This window comes from Eutrema salsugineum, unplaced genomic scaffold (assembly GCF_000478725.1).
Source record: "Eutrema salsugineum unplaced genomic scaffold, Eutsalg1_0 scaffold_13, whole genome shotgun sequence".
Lineage (NCBI taxonomy): Eukaryota > Viridiplantae > Streptophyta > Magnoliopsida > Brassicales > Brassicaceae > Eutrema > Eutrema salsugineum.
In genome coordinates this window covers 2,202,018-2,220,284 of record NW_006256885.1, presented here as the reverse complement: position 1 = coordinate 2,220,284, position 18,267 = coordinate 2,202,018, and the positions used below count along the sequence as shown (strand labels likewise).

General features: G+C 38.9%; 3 protein-coding genes across 3 annotated transcripts; 1 reads left to right on the top strand and 2 right to left on the bottom strand.

The window, feature by feature from the left end:
* Positions 1 to 4,734: 4,734 nt before the first annotated feature.
* Positions 4,735 to 9,002, bottom strand: LOC18025216 (probable protein arginine N-methyltransferase 6). Its single transcript, XM_006406363.2, has 13 exons — positions 8,641 to 9,002; positions 8,279 to 8,344; positions 8,013 to 8,081; positions 7,763 to 7,798; positions 7,044 to 7,109; positions 6,734 to 6,802; positions 6,529 to 6,606; positions 6,348 to 6,426; positions 5,916 to 6,010; positions 5,725 to 5,809; positions 5,417 to 5,625; positions 5,074 to 5,192; positions 4,735 to 4,996 (listed from the first exon to the last, which is right to left on the bottom strand). The coding sequence occupies exons 1-13, from the start codon at positions 8,929 to 8,931 to the stop codon at positions 4,954 to 4,956; spliced, it is 1,305 nt and encodes a 434-aa protein (XP_006406426.1). The 5' UTR covers positions 8,932 to 9,002; the 3' UTR covers positions 4,735 to 4,953.
* A 1,409-nt stretch (positions 9,003 to 10,411) lies between these two features.
* On the top strand, positions 10,412 to 13,017 carry LOC18025215 (hexokinase-4). The gene is made up of 9 exons (XM_006406362.2): positions 10,412 to 10,811; positions 10,914 to 11,064; positions 11,158 to 11,340; positions 11,536 to 11,610; positions 11,773 to 11,928; positions 12,025 to 12,123; positions 12,239 to 12,366; positions 12,448 to 12,526; positions 12,648 to 13,017. Exons 1-9 carry the CDS (start codon positions 10,540 to 10,542, stop codon positions 13,014 to 13,016), a joined length of 1,512 nt encoding a protein of 503 aa, XP_006406425.1. The 5' UTR covers positions 10,412 to 10,539; the 3' UTR covers position 13,017.
* Positions 13,018 to 14,046: 1,029 nt separating this feature from the next.
* Positions 14,047 to 18,245, bottom strand: LOC18025214 (T-complex protein 1 subunit alpha). Its single transcript, XM_006406361.2, has 17 exons — positions 18,021 to 18,245; positions 17,773 to 17,837; positions 17,456 to 17,545; positions 17,278 to 17,364; positions 17,123 to 17,182; positions 16,984 to 17,034; positions 16,680 to 16,775; positions 16,400 to 16,465; positions 16,088 to 16,305; positions 15,768 to 15,864; positions 15,580 to 15,666; positions 15,354 to 15,488; positions 15,089 to 15,193; positions 14,859 to 14,987; positions 14,666 to 14,769; positions 14,473 to 14,563; positions 14,047 to 14,376 (listed from the first exon to the last, which is right to left on the bottom strand). The coding sequence occupies exons 1-17, from the start codon at positions 18,091 to 18,093 to the stop codon at positions 14,293 to 14,295; spliced, it is 1,638 nt and encodes a 545-aa protein (XP_006406424.1). The 5' UTR covers positions 18,094 to 18,245; the 3' UTR covers positions 14,047 to 14,292.
* Positions 18,246 to 18,267: the final 22 nt, after the last annotated feature.

The window sequence follows — 18,267 nt, the reverse complement described above, 5'->3', positions numbered from 1 at the left end:
TAACCTGGAAGGTGACGACCTCCTTGATGATGAGAACACCACAAACGAGCAGACCGACCCCATGGACTATGAAACAGCTGATCTCCTCGATTAATTCAATCATCTGAAACTCTGATACAATTTGATTTTGTTCTTTATTTTTTTCATTTTGGGATTTGTTTCATTTTTTTTTTTCCATTTGCCTTTATTCTCAGACACTGCTTTACTTTATGATTTATCACATTTTCTGAATTCCTCAATACTGGATTCTATCTTCTATTCATAATGAAGCACACCAGCAAATGGAAACCATAGTCGTAGATAGTGGATCCAGCCACACTATCTTAAGAAACAAAAGTTACTTCATAAACCTAACCTATCAAACCGCAAATATTAGCACCATCGCCGGTCCCTCAAACCTTATCGAAGGATATGGCCATGCCTATGTGTTGCTATCAAATGACACACAACTTGAAATACCAGATGCTCTATATTCTCCTAGTTCGAAGAGAAACCTTCTGAGCTTCAAGGATATAAGACAGAATGGTTTCCACATAGAAACCCAAGGTCAAGGGAACAAAGAATCCCTCCTAGTCACTAAAACCGTAGACGGCCATAAACAAATCCTCGAAACCATACCCGCGCTCTCTACTGGACTTTACCATGCTAAAGTCAGTATGATTGAAGCTAATACCACTCTCAAAGCCCGGTTTACTGATTATACTATTTGGCACGACCGGCTCGGTCATCCCGGTGCAAATATGATGCGTAAACTAATTCAAAACTCTCAAGGGCATACCCTCAAAGAAAACCGAGCTTATCCTCAACACCTCATGTGCACAGCTTGTTCTCAAGGCAAATTGATCACTCGGCCTTCACCAGTTAAAATCTCTAAACAAACACTTCATTTCCTAGAAAGAATCCAGGGCGATATCTGTGGACCTATACATCCATCTTCCGGACCATTCCGGTACTTCATGGTCCTTATAGACGCATCGACCCGTTGGTCATATGTTTGTCTCTTGTCCTCTCGGAACCAAGCCTTCGCTAGGTTCTTGGCCCAAATCATAAAATTGCGGGCCCATTTCCCTGACTTCCCACTAAAGACTATCCGCCTTGACAATGCTGGTGAATTTACCTCACAAGCGTTTAATGACTACTGTATGGCCATGGGGGTAACCGTGGAACATCCTGTAGCACATGTCCATACTCAAAATGGATTGGCTGAATCATTCATTAAACGCATTCAATGGATAGCCCGACCATTACTCATGAGATCAAAGCTCCCGGCCTCAGCATGGGGACATGCAGTATTACATGCTGCTGAACTCATACGCATCCGGCCATCTAGTGAACACAAATATTCCCCATCCCAACTACTCTCGGGTCATGAGCCAGACATCTCCCATCTCAAAACATTTGGGTGTTCAGTATATGTACCCATTGCTCCACCACATCGAACCAAAATGGGACCTCAAAGAAGGATGGGAATATATGTTGGTTTTGACTCTCCCACCATCATAAGATATCTCGAGCCAACCACTGGAGATCTCTTCAAGGCCAGATATGCGGATTGCCAATTCGATGAATCGGTATATCCCTCTTTAGGTGGTGAGACAAACAAGCTGGTCAAAGATCTTTCATGGAATCAAACATCATTAAATTGGCAAGATCCTCGGACTCTAGAATGTGATTCAGAGATCCAAAAGATTATTCATTATCAAAAGCTAGCTAATCAATTGCCAGATTCCTTCGCTGACCCGACCAAAGTAACCAAATCGTACATCCCAGCTTGTAATGCACCAGTACGAATAGCTGTCCCAACGGAACAGACCCAAGTTGCTACAGAGTCTGCACCACGTCTCAAACGGGGCAGACCTCTCGGTTCCAAAGATAAGAATCCCCGGAAATCAAAGAAAGGTGCAATAACCGAAACCGGGATTCCTGCAATATCAGACATAGCCGCGGCTGAGACTCAATCTAATGAACCCTCAATGGAAGTTCGGGACGCCGAATCTCCAGGTTCAGAAGATAACAATGAGATCTCCATCAATTACAATATGTCCGGAATACAATGGAATCGAAAAGAAGTCGACTTAAATGCACTCTTTGCATACAAAGTAGCACTTGATGTTGCGCTCACGCAAGAGGATCTAGAACCCACGTCAATAACACAGTGTACACATCGAACAGATTGGCTAAAATGGAAAGAAGCCATAAACGTGGAGTTAAAGAGTCTCAAACTCAGAAACGTGTTCGGTCCGATCATCCGGACCCCATCACACATCAAGCCAGTGGGCCACAAATGGGTCTTTCTGCGCAAAAGGAACGAACTCGGTGAAGTCGTTCGATACAAAGCACGGCTTGTAGCACAAGGATTCTCACAGAGACCCGGAATCGATTATGAGGAGACTTATTCTCCAGTGGTGGATGCAACAACATTCCGATTCCTCATAAGTCTGGCCATAAGAGAAAATCTTGATCTGCGGTTAATGGATGTTGTAACCGCATATCTCTATGGGCCCCTGGACAACGAAATATATATGAGACTCCCAGATGGCATTGAACTAAAAGACAAAAATGCATCTCGAGATCAAGACTACATCAGGCTGAACAAATCCTTGTATGGACTGAAACAAAGTGGGCGTATGTGGTACAACCGCCTCAGCGATTACCTCATCAAAGAAGGCTACAAAAATGACCCCATCAGTCCATGCATCTTCATCAAGAAGTACTCAAACAAAGGATTTGTAATCATAGCAGTATACGTGGATGATCTAAACATCCTCAGAACATCTGGTGAGATCTCCCAAACAGTCGACTGCTTAAAAGCAGAATTCGAAATGAAAGACCTAGGCAAAACAAAGTACTGTTTGGGATTACAACTTGAGTACATCAAAGGAGGAATCCTTGTGCATCAATCGGCTTATATCGAAAAGGTACTCAAGCGATTTAATATGGACCAAGCTCACCCATTGACCAGCCCAATGGTAGTTAGAAGCTTAAGTGATGACCCTCTTGGTCCCAAAAAGGATGATGAAGAAATCCTTGGTCCTGAAAAGCCATACCTCAGTGCTGTAGGAGCGTTAATGTACCTGGCTAGTCACACTAGACCAGGCATATGTTTCGCCGTGAACCTCCTCGCTCGATATAGTTCATCTCCAACTCAGAGGCACTGGAACGGTATAAAACATCTCCTAAGATACCTTCGAGGTACTCAAGACTTAGGACTCTTCTATACTAACCAAAATAAAGATGGGTTAGTCGGCTTCGCCGATGCAGGATATCTATCAGATCCGCACACTGCCAAGTCTCAAACTGGCTACGTTTTTACGCATGGAGGAACAGCCATCTCTTGGAGATCAATGAAGCAGACACTCACTGCCACTTCATCAAACCATGCTGAAATCCTAGCCATTCATGAGGCTAGTAGGGAATGCGTCTGGCTGCGCTCCATGACTCAGCACATCCGCAGAGATTGTGGTATGGACGAAGACACACAGCCCACGGTGATGTATGAAGACAACGCGGCATGCATAGCTCAGCTCAAGGAAGGATATATCAAAGGAGATCGGACGAAGCACATTCTACCGAAGTTTTTCTCAACCTCAGACTGGCAGAAGGACGGCACTCTCAGCGTTCAGCAGGTCCGATCCAGTGAGAATTCAGCTGACCTCTTCACCAAATCATTGCCTACTTCAACACACCGGAAGCTCGTCAAACAGATAGGAATGTATAGACTTAGAGATCTGCAGTGATGCTACAATCAGGGGGAGTAATGCGTGTTGTACTCTTTTTCCTTCACCATGGTTTTGTCCCACTGGGTTTTTCCTGGTAAGGTTTTAATGAGGCAACATTCCCCAGCGCATTATCGAGATCCCGATTGAGTAGCTGACCCGATTCACTCGTCCAAGGGGGAGTGTTATAACACATATCATATATGGACTCTTATACCGGCCCATTAGGCCCATCAGGGCATTGTACTTAACCTAGATTCCCTATGTATTCTATATATACATTCCAGTGATTAATAAAGTTTCTAAGTTTTCACAACAGACAATATTATATTTTTCAGGATACTAGATAGATAGGATTTTACTTAGTGCCCTATTATCCCTAATTTCCACTACATTTACTCACAACTATTATCCCTAATTTCCATTACATTCAGGAACAAGAATAATGAATGTTAATGCCTTGCCGGAAGTGTCGGTATATACATAATCAAACTATTTATGCACAATTTCTATCTGATAATTCTGTCACCAAAAACAAACACAAGCTATTTATAAGCGAAACCACAAATTAGTGTAATATTATTTAGGTTTAGATCAGATATAAGCAATTTTAGAACATTATTCTTTAATGTCATTTTAGTTTGTTAACAGAACTCAGTGGAACTCACTTCTCAATGTATGCTTATAGTTTCCATGTATATTTTGTTGTATATTGTGTAACATAATACATGAACGTCAAAATACTCATATTTGTGTTTAAATAGAGTTTAACTCTCATTGATGATGAATTTTTAAAATTACAATTATCAAATATAATTTCTTCAAGAGACAAATTGACTAAATTATTGGTGTGTGTATTTTGATATATTAGAAATTCAAAACAAATTCAATGTTATTGGTTCAATAATTTTAAAATCTGGTGTTATTAGTTTTATGATTTATAAATACAAAAATTCAAATCATATATTATTCAATCCTACTGATTTACTTATGGATTTGACTTCAGAATGAATTTTAGTGTATCTAGAATGATTTTCATGTAAAAAAATACAGAGATTCAAATCCGAAGGAAAACCTACGGATTTGCAAATACAAATTAAAATCCACATGTTAAATTTAAAAATCGGTAAATTCTAAAAAAAATTCTAAATTCTATATGGATTTCCAAATCAATTAAAATACATAAACGAATAATAAGGGTACTAAGATAAGGAGAGATAGTCAGAGAAAGGCCTCCTTAACGCATGACCGACTCTTTTACAAAGGAACGGCCAGCCGAGCTGCAAAACCCCAAGATTAAGCATTAGTGGAAATCTAAAAAATTGAAAAGGGTAAAAAAAGTGGGTTGGTTACTCACGAATATTCGAGGTGGATGTTCATGAATCTCCGGTTCTCTTTGCTTTGAGAAAGTGTCACAGAACCTTCAATGAGTTGGTCTTGCTCTACGTCTATTGGGTCATAGAAATATACAATCGCCTGTCCAAAAAAGTGGTGCAACACCAAATGGTCACCAAGTGTTAAGCTACTTTTCCCAATAACATAAGCAGAGACAGAAATCGAGTTTTAAATGTAGTATCATTGATCTTCTTGATATAAAACCAACTTCCTCTGATCTTTACCATTTTAAGAGGATTTACTGAAAAGTAAAACTGACAGAAAGTTTGAGAAATCGAGGGTATCTGCAAAAAAAATGGTCTTACCTGCTGCCAATGCGTTGGAGGAGCCTCAGGAGAGGTGGACAACACGAGTGCATCACTCGGATTAGTCCTCTTCTTCTGATTTCCTTCTCCAGAAGGACTCATCGATGAAGAACCGCTACCAACACTCGTTGCACTAATATTCTTGGCAGGCGAAGAGGCCGGTCCGCTGAATTCTACGTCAAACCAAAATGCAAAACCATGCATAGGAGCTACAACAAGAAAAAGGAAAAAGCCTCAGCACATAAAAGAAGCAAGACTATCTTCTCTCTAAGATGGACTGATAACTGATGAAGGGAAAAGTGATATACCTCTCATCATTGACTTGAATTTATATCTTGCAGTAACGGAGTCTAGCTCTTGGATTTTTATTGTTTGACAGTCTATATGTTTAACCTGCATTTTAAATGCTCTATGTTAAATATAGCGGGTGGCCTCAATTATCATACCTGCGAGCTCAAAGAAATTCAAGGTAACAAGCATTAAGAGGACCGAGGAATACCACTTCTGGCCATGTTAGAACGTTCTCGCCTGATATGGACTCTACGCTAGGTTCTTCAAACGCACACTGTTTAGCTAGTTGCATCATTGCAGACACTGCAAAAAACATCAGACATCATCACTGAAATCTTACAGCCAGGTGCTTCTTTTCGACTCTATAAACTTTACTATCTATTTGAATACAAGTTCCCCAACGTGAAGGTGAGTGAGAAGCAGACACTTCAATTGATACTTATGATCTGTCTAGGAAATGACCAAACTCCCTGCCTATCGTTTTTTCAATATGACAAGCTCATATTTTAAAATTCATGCCAGCTTATTAAAAACATCCCATCAACATAAGATTGAAGAAAGCATAACTCAATTTTAACTAGTATACCAATCAAATTTAACATAATGATGGTCCCAAAGTTCAAGTTGATATAATACTTACTATCAATTCCATAAACATTGCGCCAAAAATCAATACTGTGACTGTATCTGTCAGGGTGTGAAATAGGTGCCATGTATAACTGTCAACAGAGAGTAAACATCAACATATTAATTGTTGCCTTGTTTCCAAAAAGTCATTAGACCACACTGTGATATAATATTTGAAAGGATCATAATCATACTGTTGCGTGTGATGGAAGAATTAAACCTCCAGGCTTCAACCAGCGATCTCTAGCCGTAATAACGCTTCCCAGCATACTCTAAATCACATCAACAAACAAAATACGAGAATGAGAAATCATGGAGAATAAGGTAAAGTAATAATTCAGGAGTTAATAATTTGGACATCTAACATAAAATATTATATACACAAGATAAGGAAATAACCTCATACAAGAGCATGTAACCCATCCACTCTGAAATTATAACATCAACCTCCTCGTCGATTTCAACATCCTGAAGAGCATAACAACAGAGTAAGAATTACTACAGAACGAGGGTTTGCATACAACTTGGATGTTTAACCCAACCAATCTATCTCAATAGCGGTGTAGAGGTATATAATATCCCCAATTTCCATTACATTCATTTATATCACACCTTTCGGCATACGGACACCAATTTGTCTTTTTGAAACTTATATAGACATCAACCTTAAGCATACAAAAAACCAACCAACTTGGCGAAAAGATTTTACCTCCACTCTCCCATGCAAAACAATGACCTTGTCAGATAAACCGTTGGCTTTCACAACTTCCTTTGCCTGGTGGTATTAGGAAATAAGGGGGTGAATAGAAGCCATTGTGCAAAGTAAGATTAACAAATTCATTTCAATTCTGATAGGGAACAAACAACAAATGAAAATCATATGCAGAGCTAAAAGACAGATTCATGCTAAATTCCCTGTTAGATAGATGAGCTTCATAGAATCATAAAATTTCAGAAACATTCACAATTTTTTTTTCTTGATCTGACTGATGTCGAGGGTGATACAAACCATGAAGCAAAATAGAGATTTCGATTAAGATTAAAATTAAATAATACAAACGAAGTTCGGGTCAACGTCAACTAAACTGTTTAAATTTGAAGCTTACTCCACATTTTTAGAAAATAAGACAAACTATCATCACATACTAAACATACTCCCACCAAAGGCAACATACAACACATTATATTGAAGAACTCCTTTTCTATTCCAAGTTCAAAATTTCATATATGGGTATATGGCAACATTTGATGAAATTACAAAATCCCAAACTATTCAGCTGGAACTTTTCCAAGCCAATAACAATAGATGATAAGAAATGGCCAATCTCATTGCTTCACAAAAAATACAGAAAATAAACGCTAACGAGATGATCAAGAGAAATCCTTTATGCCCAGGTTACTGGGTAAGGAAAACATCAGGAATAATACCTGGACTGCAATATCACTGGCATCTACAGCGTATACCTGAAAGAGAATTAACTTTTGTAAGGAAACACATTAACAGTATTGGCTTTACCCATGCCGTCTATGGAACAACAACAGATACATAGACACAAACAAAATATCCATATACACATGCTACATTCTTCACAACGTTCCAAATCTTTTGTAAACAAGAAATATCGAATTTTTTGAAATCGTCATCAACAATATAGTTGCGTCTATACATAACTCATACCCGTTTTGCACCCGCTTGAGCACAGAAGATTGAAAGGATGCCTGTTCCACAGCCAACGTCCACCACCACCTGTTACAAGCAATCGTTGCAGCAAGAGGTTTTCAAACAAAATGCTTAATTACCTAAACATACTTTTGCTAAAGAAGTCTTCACAACAGGAAACGAATCCTAACACAGACTAAGCAAAAACTGAAAAACAGTCCCAATTCAATTGGTGAAGATAAAATAAGAGAATCGTTCAGAAACCAAAGCAGCGAGAGTATTACCTTGCCTTGGATTAAGCTCTGATGCTGCATTATAGCTTCCCTATAAGTTTCCGTCCTTGCACGATCCTGTATCAACCAATAATATTCCACAAAGAAGTGAGAAACCCAGAGAACAGCAGAGTGCAGCGAAGAATGAAGATACAAAACAACCTAACCTTGATGAATATGAACAAGTCAAAATTCTGCAGACACAAGTTTTCGATAAATCGAACTGGAAAATCCAAATTTGGTTCAAGAACTAGAAATTATATAAATCAAAGTAATGGTTTTTCAATTCCTTTCAATCTCGAGCTCTCGGACATGAATAATGATAAGCAAAAGGGAGAAAAAAAAAGAGAAGAAGAAGAAGCGAAAGAAAGTGCCTTGATCATCTCTTCGTGAATCCCGACGTGAGCATAGGAATGAAAATAGGCAACATCGAAGTCGGTGCAAGGAGGAGGAGATTCCGAGGTCTCCAGTGACTTCTGGTCGGAAAGCTGGTCGGAAACCCTAAGCACATTGGCGAGATTGCCTCTAGGGTCACGAGCTCCGCCGCGAGTGCGTCTCTTGGCTCGGCCAAAAGAGCTGAGACCGGGGACTTGCTTCTCTTCCAACTCAAGCTCGCGGTGATTGTCGCCGTGAAATCCGTTGGTGTAATCGCCGCGAGATTGCATATTCAGGTTGAACTCAGGCAACCCAAGAGACCCTTCTCTGACGCTTGACGACGACTGTTGTAAAACTAAACTATACTAGTAAACAAAGGAGCCTCCTTTTTCTTATTAAAGTCCCCCAATGGTTTTTTTTTTAATTAATTTATTCGCATAGTTTTTGCATTATTTAACCCATTCTTTTGGGTTTCTTTATTTAATTTACAAATTGAAGGGTCTATACGTAAATAAATTGAAAATCGTCTACCAGACCAAAAAAAAAAAAAACATTTTTCATGGTTAGGTTTGAAAGAGAAAATTGATGACAAAAAGGAGAGAAACTGTATAAGTTTTTTTGTAAGAACTGATTTGAACACAATAACAGACTTAACAGTAAGGAAAACATATGTTAGGTACACTACTATTAGTCTCTCCACCACACAGATACGTAAAAGAAAAAGAACAATAAAATCGTTTTTTTAAGCAATGGTGGTGTAAATGATTTACATTGTTGAAGAGAGCCTGGACCGAAGAAGCTATAGCATAGATGAGAACACAACTATATGGTACTGACAAAGTGTTAATCATTTTTCATTGGCGACGTATAACAAAGCTACATGTTTTGGTAATTGGTATCATCATGAAAAGCAAAGGCTGCTCCAAACTGATGTTGGTGATTGTGGACGATGTATGCATATGCTCTTCTCCATGGCAATGAGAGGAGGCTAAAGATGAACCGTGACGACGAATGGGAAATATATGTTCGGTTTGGGGAAAAGCTCCATATCATAGGTGTATGATCATTAGCCTCAGTTTAGTTTACGAATGTCTGTATATCAGTATATGGTTTTTTGTTTTGTCATGTCGGTTCTAGGATTAGATCATCCTTCATTTCTTCATTTGATATTCTTTGATATTGTATGTTTCTTTGATTCTAGATTTTGAATTTATGAGTTCCTTTTGACGAAATGCAATAATTTTGTTTATTATGAATTATCTAGTTACAGTTGATTTATATTTTCACCATGTTCAAACCAATCATGCTACTTATTATTTTCGAAGAAAATTATGCAACTTACGCTTGTACGTTTCAGTTTGCAAAAACCAATTACAAATTGTTTTAAAAAGAAATAATGCAAATTTTTTTTATTAACAAACTAAATTACTCAAACTGTTTTGAAGAACATTATGTAAATTGCGATAGAAGTATAATTTCAGTATATAAATGCAACAAACAAATAAGAGTATTTCATTAATATTTCCATTAATCTGATTGCCTTCCAAAATCCATAAAATTTATCTCCCTCGCTCGATATTTGTCGCCGGAAGGAAATAACTTCGCCGGAGATTGTTGTCCGGAGGAACATTCGGAAGAATCGAGGGTCACAGAGATAATTTAAAAAAAAATGGCGCTTTTTGCTGGGGCGGTTTGATTTTCTCTTGTTTCGTTTTAATCTGTGGTAACGGAAAAGGCGCGAGGAGAAAGGAATCGTAAAAATGGGGTTTTTTCTGAATCGGTCATATAAAGCTTCTGATTTTGCATTTCGTGCCCTCTGATTTTTAGACCTTATAAACTGCCTCCTTCGTACGGACACGCTTGGCTTTGCTTGAGGTGTATTGAGTATTGACATTAGAATGGGGAGGGTGTTGGTGATGTTGACGGCAGCCGCGGCGGTGCTGGCTTGTTCGGTGGCGACGGTGATGGTGAGACGGAGGATGAAACGTCGGAGGAAGTGGAGAAGAGTGGTGGGGATACTCAAGGATTTGGAGGAATCTTGTGAGACGCCTTTGGGAAGGTTGAGGCAGATGGTGGATGCTATAGCTGTGGAAATGCAAGCTGGTTTGGTCTCTGAAGGAGGTTCTAAGCTTAAAATGCTCCTCACTTTCGTCGATGATCTTCCCAATGGGTGAGATTTGAAGTTTTTTTTCTTTTGTTGTGTTGCTTGATTGTCACATTGTTAAAGCCTCTTTTGCTGTAATTGTGTGAAACCTGTTTTTATCTATCTCAGGAGCGAGAGAGGAACTTATTATGCACTTCATCTTGGAGGCTCTTACTTTAGGATAATAAGGGTTTATTTGGGTGGCCAAAGATCATCTCTTCATGTTCAAGATGTTGAACGACATTGCATACCGGCATCTTTGTTGAATAGCACCAGCGAGGTAATAACAATGCTTTTTTTTTTTTTCACCAACAGTGCTCCGTTTATAATAACCAGAATCTCAAAATGCTCACTGTTTTACTTGATTTTGTAGGTTCTCTTTGACTTTCTCGCATCATCCTTGCAGAGGTTTATTGAAAAAGAAGGACACGAATCCATTTCGTCACGAGATGTAAAAAGGGAACTTGCGTTTACTTTTTCTTTCCCGGTCAAACAAACGTCTCTCTCTTCAGGAGTTCTCATCAAATGGACCAAAGGTTTTGCAATTAGTGAAATGGTTAGTTCAAGACGCCTGTTAATTCTACGGCTGCATTATATCATTTCATACTGTGATGGAATTAGAATAAATTATAATTTTCTGACGCACAATTTGATCATCTTCTAGCATTTTTGAGTTCGGTTTTTGGAAACCAACAATGCAAAGTTAACCATTTAGCTTATGTTCTTGACACATTGTTCCTATTACTTTTAGGCTGGGGAAGACATTGCTGAATGTCTTCAAGGAGCGTTGAACAAGAGAGGGCTAAATATACACGTTGCAGCTCTTGTAAGTGCTTTTTGTTACTGCAATAAAAATCATAACCTTTCCTTTGAAAGTTCTGCTTTTGTTTCATATTCCGTCCACAAAAATTCTCCTTAGGCATGGGGATTGGCATTGCATATCTCATTGTTTGGTTCTAATATTAGTTTCACATCACCGTTGGAGCAGGTGAATGATACAGTTGGGGCCTTATCCTTTGGACATTATCATGACGCAGACACGATTGCAGCTGTTGTCTTTGGAACAGGAAGTAATGCCTGTTACCTTGAACGAACTAATGCCATAATCAAGTGTCAAAATCCGCGCACAACTTCTGGAAGCATGGTAAGAAAATCTGCCATCAAAGTTTTAGATTCCCCTATCGGTTTGATATAAAAATATTTTATCTTATTCTTACAATGCTTTGGTCTTATTTGTTAGGTGGTCAACATGGAATGGGGAAACTTTTGGTCGTCTCGTCTGCCAAGAACTTCATATGACATTGAGTTGGATGCAGAGAGTCTTAATTCAAATGACATGGTAATGTTTTGCTAACTTCCCTTTGTTTTTTCTGTTCGTTTTATCCTGTTTTCAAGGTTTATTATCAGGTAATCAATGAGCAGTGAAGATCAATTGGTGGGTGTTTTTGATATAGGGATTTGAGAAGATGATAGGAGGGATGTATCTGGGAGACATTGTTCGTAGAGTAATTCTCCGTATGTCGCAAGAGTCGGACATCTTTGGACCCATCCCATCCATTTTATCGACGCCTTTCGTTCTAAGGTACATTTCCTTTTGTGTCTTCTTCTGTATCTGTTCAGTTTATCTATACATTTCTAAATTTAATCTTTACTCCATTCACAGAACAAATTCTGTCTCAGCAATGCATGAAGATGACACACCCGATTTACAAGAAGTAGCAAGAATCTTGAAACATTTAGGGGTGAAGTCTTGCTTTGTTCAACAATCATCAAAGACAAATGATGAATGATGATACCTCTAAATCTCATGGACTTAACGAAAGAGGCATTGATCTTGGTTTTCTTTCTGGTTCATAACCACAGGTATCGAAAGTGCCATTGAAGGTGAGGAAACTTGTAGTGAAGATATGCGATGTGGTTACACGAAGAGCGGCTAGGCTAGCAGCAGCAGGAATTGCAGGAATCTTGAAGAAGGTAGGGAGAGATGGGAGCGGAGGAGGTAGAAGGAAAAGCGATAAGCAGACGATGAGAAGAACGGTGGTGGCAGTAGAAGGAGGTCTCTATTCGAATTACAAGATGTTTAGAGAATACATGGACGAAGCTTTGAGAGATATATTGGGAGACAACGTGGCACAACACGTAGTGGTCAAGGCCATGGAAGATGGCTCCAGCATTGGCTCTGCATTGTTGGTGGCTTCATCGCATAGTGTTCGAACCATACCTTATGAATAAATTGTGCACAGATTTAGAATGTATAGTTTGATTTTTTTTTAGGCGCATGTAGCTAAGGGTAAATATTGTAGGATCTTTTATTTATTTGTTTCTTCTCCTCATGAGTTGTTAACTAAATTACGGTTTGTAAAACAGAAATAGACCCTGTAGCAGTTAAAGATGCACCAAGGCAGGACATCGAATACATAAAATGTTGACAAAAAGCAGAAGATGGCTGATTCACAATCACCAAACTAGCATTTGCAGAGAATGACAGAGATACATTGTACTATCTTCAAACTAGCAAAGCTGATACAGTGTACTATCCCCAAGGATAAAGCTAGTGCTAATGGTGGAGGTAATAGACCCATGTCTCGTTGATATTTGTTTTTGTTGCTTAATGTTTCTGGTCAATCTTTGTTTTCGTTGGTGTAGTGGATTTCTAGATATGTGTGGTCTTTTGGTCGTCAATTTATTAATTTTTTTTTTGGATCAGATGACGAACCTATTAATCCACTTCATGACTCCGAAGATGATGAGAGCTATGAAGATGATGAGGAGAGCGAATCTGATGGTGGTGACGAGGAAGCTGCTTACAATGGTAGCGGAGGTAAATAATGTTTCAAATCTTCGTACATATGGAAATCAAATAAATTGATTGAACTTGAGATATTGCTTATCCCAGTGGGTTCTTACCCCTCTAGTCCCATTTATTCCCATTTCATATAGATAGTGTGACATTTAGACATCGTGTGATCCTAATTCTGTTTGTCCTCCATTACTTAGTGGAAGATATAGAGATAAACCCGATCATCCCAACTATCCTTGGTTAGCTTTTGGTATGGAATTGCAACCTAATCATCAATAACTCATTTTCATTTCTTTTATCAAGTCCTATTGTTTTATGACTTCTATTTACTTTATTATTGCTGAATGTCTTCATGGAGCGATGAACAGGATAGGACACATTGATCCTATTATTTATTTGTTTCTTCTCCTCATGTTTTGTTAAGTAAAATACGGTTTATCAAAAAAGAAAGGGATGTAGTCGTTAAAAGGCAAGGGAATCAAGTCTTAAGGGGCCAAGGCAGGACACTGAATACATAATAAAATATTTTTAAAGAGCAAAAAGTGAAAAACGAGAGAGTAGAAACAACAAAAAAAAAACAGAAACTGCTGTTTCAGAGGCTATAATGTGTTACAGCGCAAAAAAAAGAAGCTAAAAGAGCCGGTGGGTTCAGAAAATGCGGACAAAAAACACACACTAAGGATAAAGATAAGACAGCTGAGCCTTTGCTTACTCATCTCCTTGGCCCTCATCCTTCACCAGTTTGATCATGTCGTCAATTCGCAGAATTGTTATGGCTGCCTCTGTTGCAAACTGGTCACAAAACAAAGCTCCTTTAGAATTCAAGACATCACCTGATGTTATAAAAAAATCAAGTTCATGTGAGAAAAACAAGTTCAAGTGCTTCACCTGGATAATTTTCACTTTGCTCATAGCCGGTTCGATCACTCCAGCTTCCAAATTGTTACGGACGATACCATTTACGAGGTCAAGTCCCATGCTGCATTTGCGTTTATCCCAACATAAAGCCGATGAGAACACAACATTCTCAAACGAAACCTCAAGGGGAAAAATACACACAAACAGTAATATTGCTAATTACCTTGAATAGTGCTTCTTATCAGCCTTGGTTTGTGCGGTGTGGTGGTATGCTCTTAGTTTAGCTACCAACTCGGTTGCATCCTTAGCAGCATTTACTGCAAGCACCTGAGAATATGATGAAAATCGTTGGATAATAAGACGAGAACAAAAAACAGACTTTTTTTTAATGATGAAATAAGGATTGTAGGTCGCACCTTTGGAATAATCAATAGCGCATCCGCAAATTCAGCAATTGCTAATTGTTCGCGAGAGCCCAATGTTGTAGCAAGGTGCTCCAGATACACAGACAATGCTGATTCAACTGCACCTCCACCTGCGACCACCTGTTTGACAAGAAACAGAGTGTCTTAATCCAGAAATCTGATATTCATTGTTCATTACCAAATGCAAGGAGAGTCTCTAACAAGCAGCAAAAGGATGTTACCGTGTTGGACTCGAGGGTCCTCTTGACAATACATAAAGCGTCGTGCAGTGCTCTCTCCATCTCATCAAGCATGTAGTCATTTGCACCTCTTAAGATCAAGGAGACCTAACAGACAAAAAGCTCATGACGTCATGACAAAGATAGACCAAACGCTGTGTGATAACCTTAAAAAACTTTCGGGAACAACTTCAATCGATATATTTAAGACTGATTTCTATAATATAGAAGTGTCAACAATTAAGCATGCCGAGAGTAGATGACATACCGCACTGCTCGTTTTCGTTCCTTTTATCAATACAACATCATCATCTGCGATTCTCTCCTCCACAACCTCATCTGCGGATCCAAGGTGTGCCGGATCAAATGTTTCTTCGCCCTCCATGTCAGCAAAAGTGGTGACCTAAAACAAATAACAAAGATATTAGTTAAATTTAGTTTGGCAACTTGGTTTTCCTGCATTTAGTATTAAAAAAGCATAGCTGATGAAGCACCAGGGTTGCTCCTGTTGCCTTGGCAACATGGCGCATGTCTTCTTTTCGCACACGCCTAACAGCAATAGCTCCTGCCTCTACAAAGTACTGAATTAAAAGCAAAAGAAATGAGAGTCCACAGATACTCGAATACTATACAAACTGATGTGTGCCAGGAAAGAGAGAGAAATTTTGGTGTTCAATCTCACTTTAAGCGCCATGTCGTCAATCCCCTTCGTGGTCAGAATCACATTGGCCCCAGCTTTAAGAAGTTTCTCTATCCGCTCTTTTGTCATGTCAGCTTCTCTGTAACAACAAATATTCAGAAACATACAAAAATCTGTATGAAACATGGATAACATCAGCAGTACAAGTGTACAATAGAGCCAGATATCTTAAGCTCTCTCTATCTCATACACCCCGTGGAGAAATGCAAATTTAAATGTCAAGAGAACAAATCGATCCACATTTGTAACAAGTACTCAGAATAAAAGAAACTGAGGGAAAAATGTACAACTGAGAAAATTACCTTTGACGGATCTTTTCAAGTTCTCGTGGATCGTTAACAACAACCTGGACACCTAGCTGCATTTTTGTCTTCTGCAGATTGAAGTCAAGGCAAGCAATCTTTGCTGGAGACACTCGTAATGGCATCCCTTGGGCAGCACGACCAGTATTGAGTGCATATCCATTCAACAAATAGCTGTCTTTTGCACTTTGTCCATGAGCTTTCAGAATATTGATGCCCTAAAACGTGGTAAGCAGATGTGTTTAAGCATAAAAATATCATCCTCACTCCAGACCTAATGTTTGAAACTTTGTCTGAGGACCATAAACAGACCTTAATAGGGTATTTTATCTCCCCCCGCTGATTTGTCATTTTTACTGACAGAACGGCTTCCACAACCTTCAAGAAAAATGTGATTATAACACGTCAGCCAGACGAATATTCAGAGTATTATTTCAAGAGAATATCAATGGATCCCAGACCTAATAGAAAAAGCTAGAAGGACTTAAAGTAGATATACGAATTATTAACAAAAATTTGTACCACTAGTGGTTTAATAACTAATGCTCTTTACTTCCAAGTGATTGCCAAGTAAGGAGATCAGGAAGCATACCAAATTGGCAAAGAAGTCGCTGTCACCCGAAATCAGTTTGGAGGACATGCTGGTTTTAGCACAGTTTATCAATGGAACTTTCCCAAGCTTTTCAACCTATAGAACGCAAAAAATAAGTAAATAACTGAAAGGGGAGAGACAGCCACTATGGAGAACTTACCCAATTATACTGACACAAAAATTTGTATACAGAGAGGGCCATATAGAATTGACCACATAAATCAATTTTTTCTCAAATGGTGTATATTCATTCAGAAAGAAGATGCTCAGAGGCGAAAATAGAGACCACCACAACAGTACTAACCTTGGTCACCAACTTCTCTTCTATGTATTTGCACGCTTCTCTCATTGCTAGCTGTCAACAGTAACAGAGATTATGAACACACTGGAAACACTTCTGTAATGCAAGGTCACTATATAAGAAACCATAGATCGCAACTTACCCTGTATCCACTGATTATTGATGTCGGATGTATTTTGTTCCTGACCAAATCATTCGCCCTCTGCAAATATATGCACAAGACCATTAATCATCAAGCAATTAACATGCGAAAAATATCCATAACTCTAGAAAAACAAAAACCATAGACAAAAGTACCTTCAGTAACTCAGCAGCTACAATAACAACAGATGTAGTTCCATCACCAACTTCTCTATCCTGGAGTTCAGCTAATTCGACAAGAACCTACCACAGCAAAATGCAGACAAACAGAGATCAGGGTAACTAATAATTCATATAACACACGCATAAACGATGATAAGTATGTATCAATTACCTTAGCAGCTGGGTGTTCGACCTCCAGCATCCTAAGAATAGTAGCACCGTCATTTGTAATGGTCACATCACCAATATCATCTACCAACATCTGAAAAAACAAGCCAACACAGCATGAAGCAAGATTGACCGAACTCGGCACGAGAATAAAGCAAGTTCCCATCAAGTAGATTAAGAATAAAACAAGAAAATGCTGCCGAGATACATACTGATCTAAGAAACAAAAACAGAGTCTAGCAGAATCTATAGAACTCCGATGCAAATCGAAAACCAATAAATCTCAAACAGTCGTAAAGTATTCGAATCAAATGTGCATACCTTGTCGAGTCCGACGGGACCAAGTGAGGTTTTAACAATATTTGCAACAGCTTGGCAAGCCATCACTGTAAACAGATTCATCAAATACGAGTTACATACCAGTACATGTCAAAACAAAAACAAGGAAAAAAAACCCTAGAGATCGAACACCAAAGTTCGGATGAAAACAAAGAGAATAGATTCGTATGAAGAGAAATGGGGAAATGCAAAGAGACGAAATAAGAAAGTGAGGGAGAGAAGAAGAGTACCGTTCTGAGTACGAACATCTTGCCCAGATTGCCTATCGCCGGAAATATCCGGATTTTGAGCGGAGATCGACATATCCGTTTAGTTGATTAACACTATGGAGAAGAGAAAAGCAGTAAGATCAGAGATCTGAGCTCGCGAGAGAAGTGCAGTGAGAGATTGTTCAACTTTTTAAACACTGAACAATGGAAAATGCTTCTCTAACCTTTGGGAGAGTGAGACTCCGGCGGGTTTTTAACTTTCAAGGTT

Excerpts from the sequence above, each read along its gene's own strand:
- LOC18025216 (XM_006406363.2), bottom strand. The coding sequence starts at position 8,931 with ATGCAATCTCGCGGCGATTACACCAACGGATTTCACGGCGACAATCAC. Across the intron at positions 6,607-6,733 it reads GTTACATGCTCTTGTATGAG|AGTATGCTGGGAAGCGTTAT; the intron begins GTTATTTCCTTA and ends GATGTGATTTAG. Across the intron at positions 4,997-5,073 it reads AACATCCACCTCGAATATTC|CTCGGCTGGCCGTTCCTTTG; the intron begins GTGAGTAACCAA and ends GGGGTTTTGCAG.
- LOC18025215 (XM_006406362.2), top strand. The coding sequence starts at position 10,540 with ATGGGGAGGGTGTTGGTGATGTTGACGGCAGCCGCGGCGGTGCTGGCT. Across the intron at positions 10,812-10,913 it reads GTCGATGATCTTCCCAATGG|GAGCGAGAGAGGAACTTATT; the intron begins GTGAGATTTGAA and ends TATCTATCTCAG. Across the intron at positions 12,367-12,447 it reads TCGACGCCTTTCGTTCTAAG|AACAAATTCTGTCTCAGCAA; the intron begins GTACATTTCCTT and ends CTCCATTCACAG.
- LOC18025214 (XM_006406361.2), bottom strand. The coding sequence starts at position 18,093 with ATGTCGATCTCCGCTCAAAATCCGGATATTTCCGGCGATAGGCAATCT. Across the intron at positions 17,365-17,455 it reads TCGAACACCCAGCTGCTAAG|GTTCTTGTCGAATTAGCTGA; the intron begins GTAATTGATACA and ends TTGCTGTGGTAG. Across the intron at positions 14,770-14,858 it reads CGCTATTGATTATTCCAAAG|GTGCTTGCAGTAAATGCTGC; the intron begins GTGCGACCTACA and ends TCATATTCTCAG.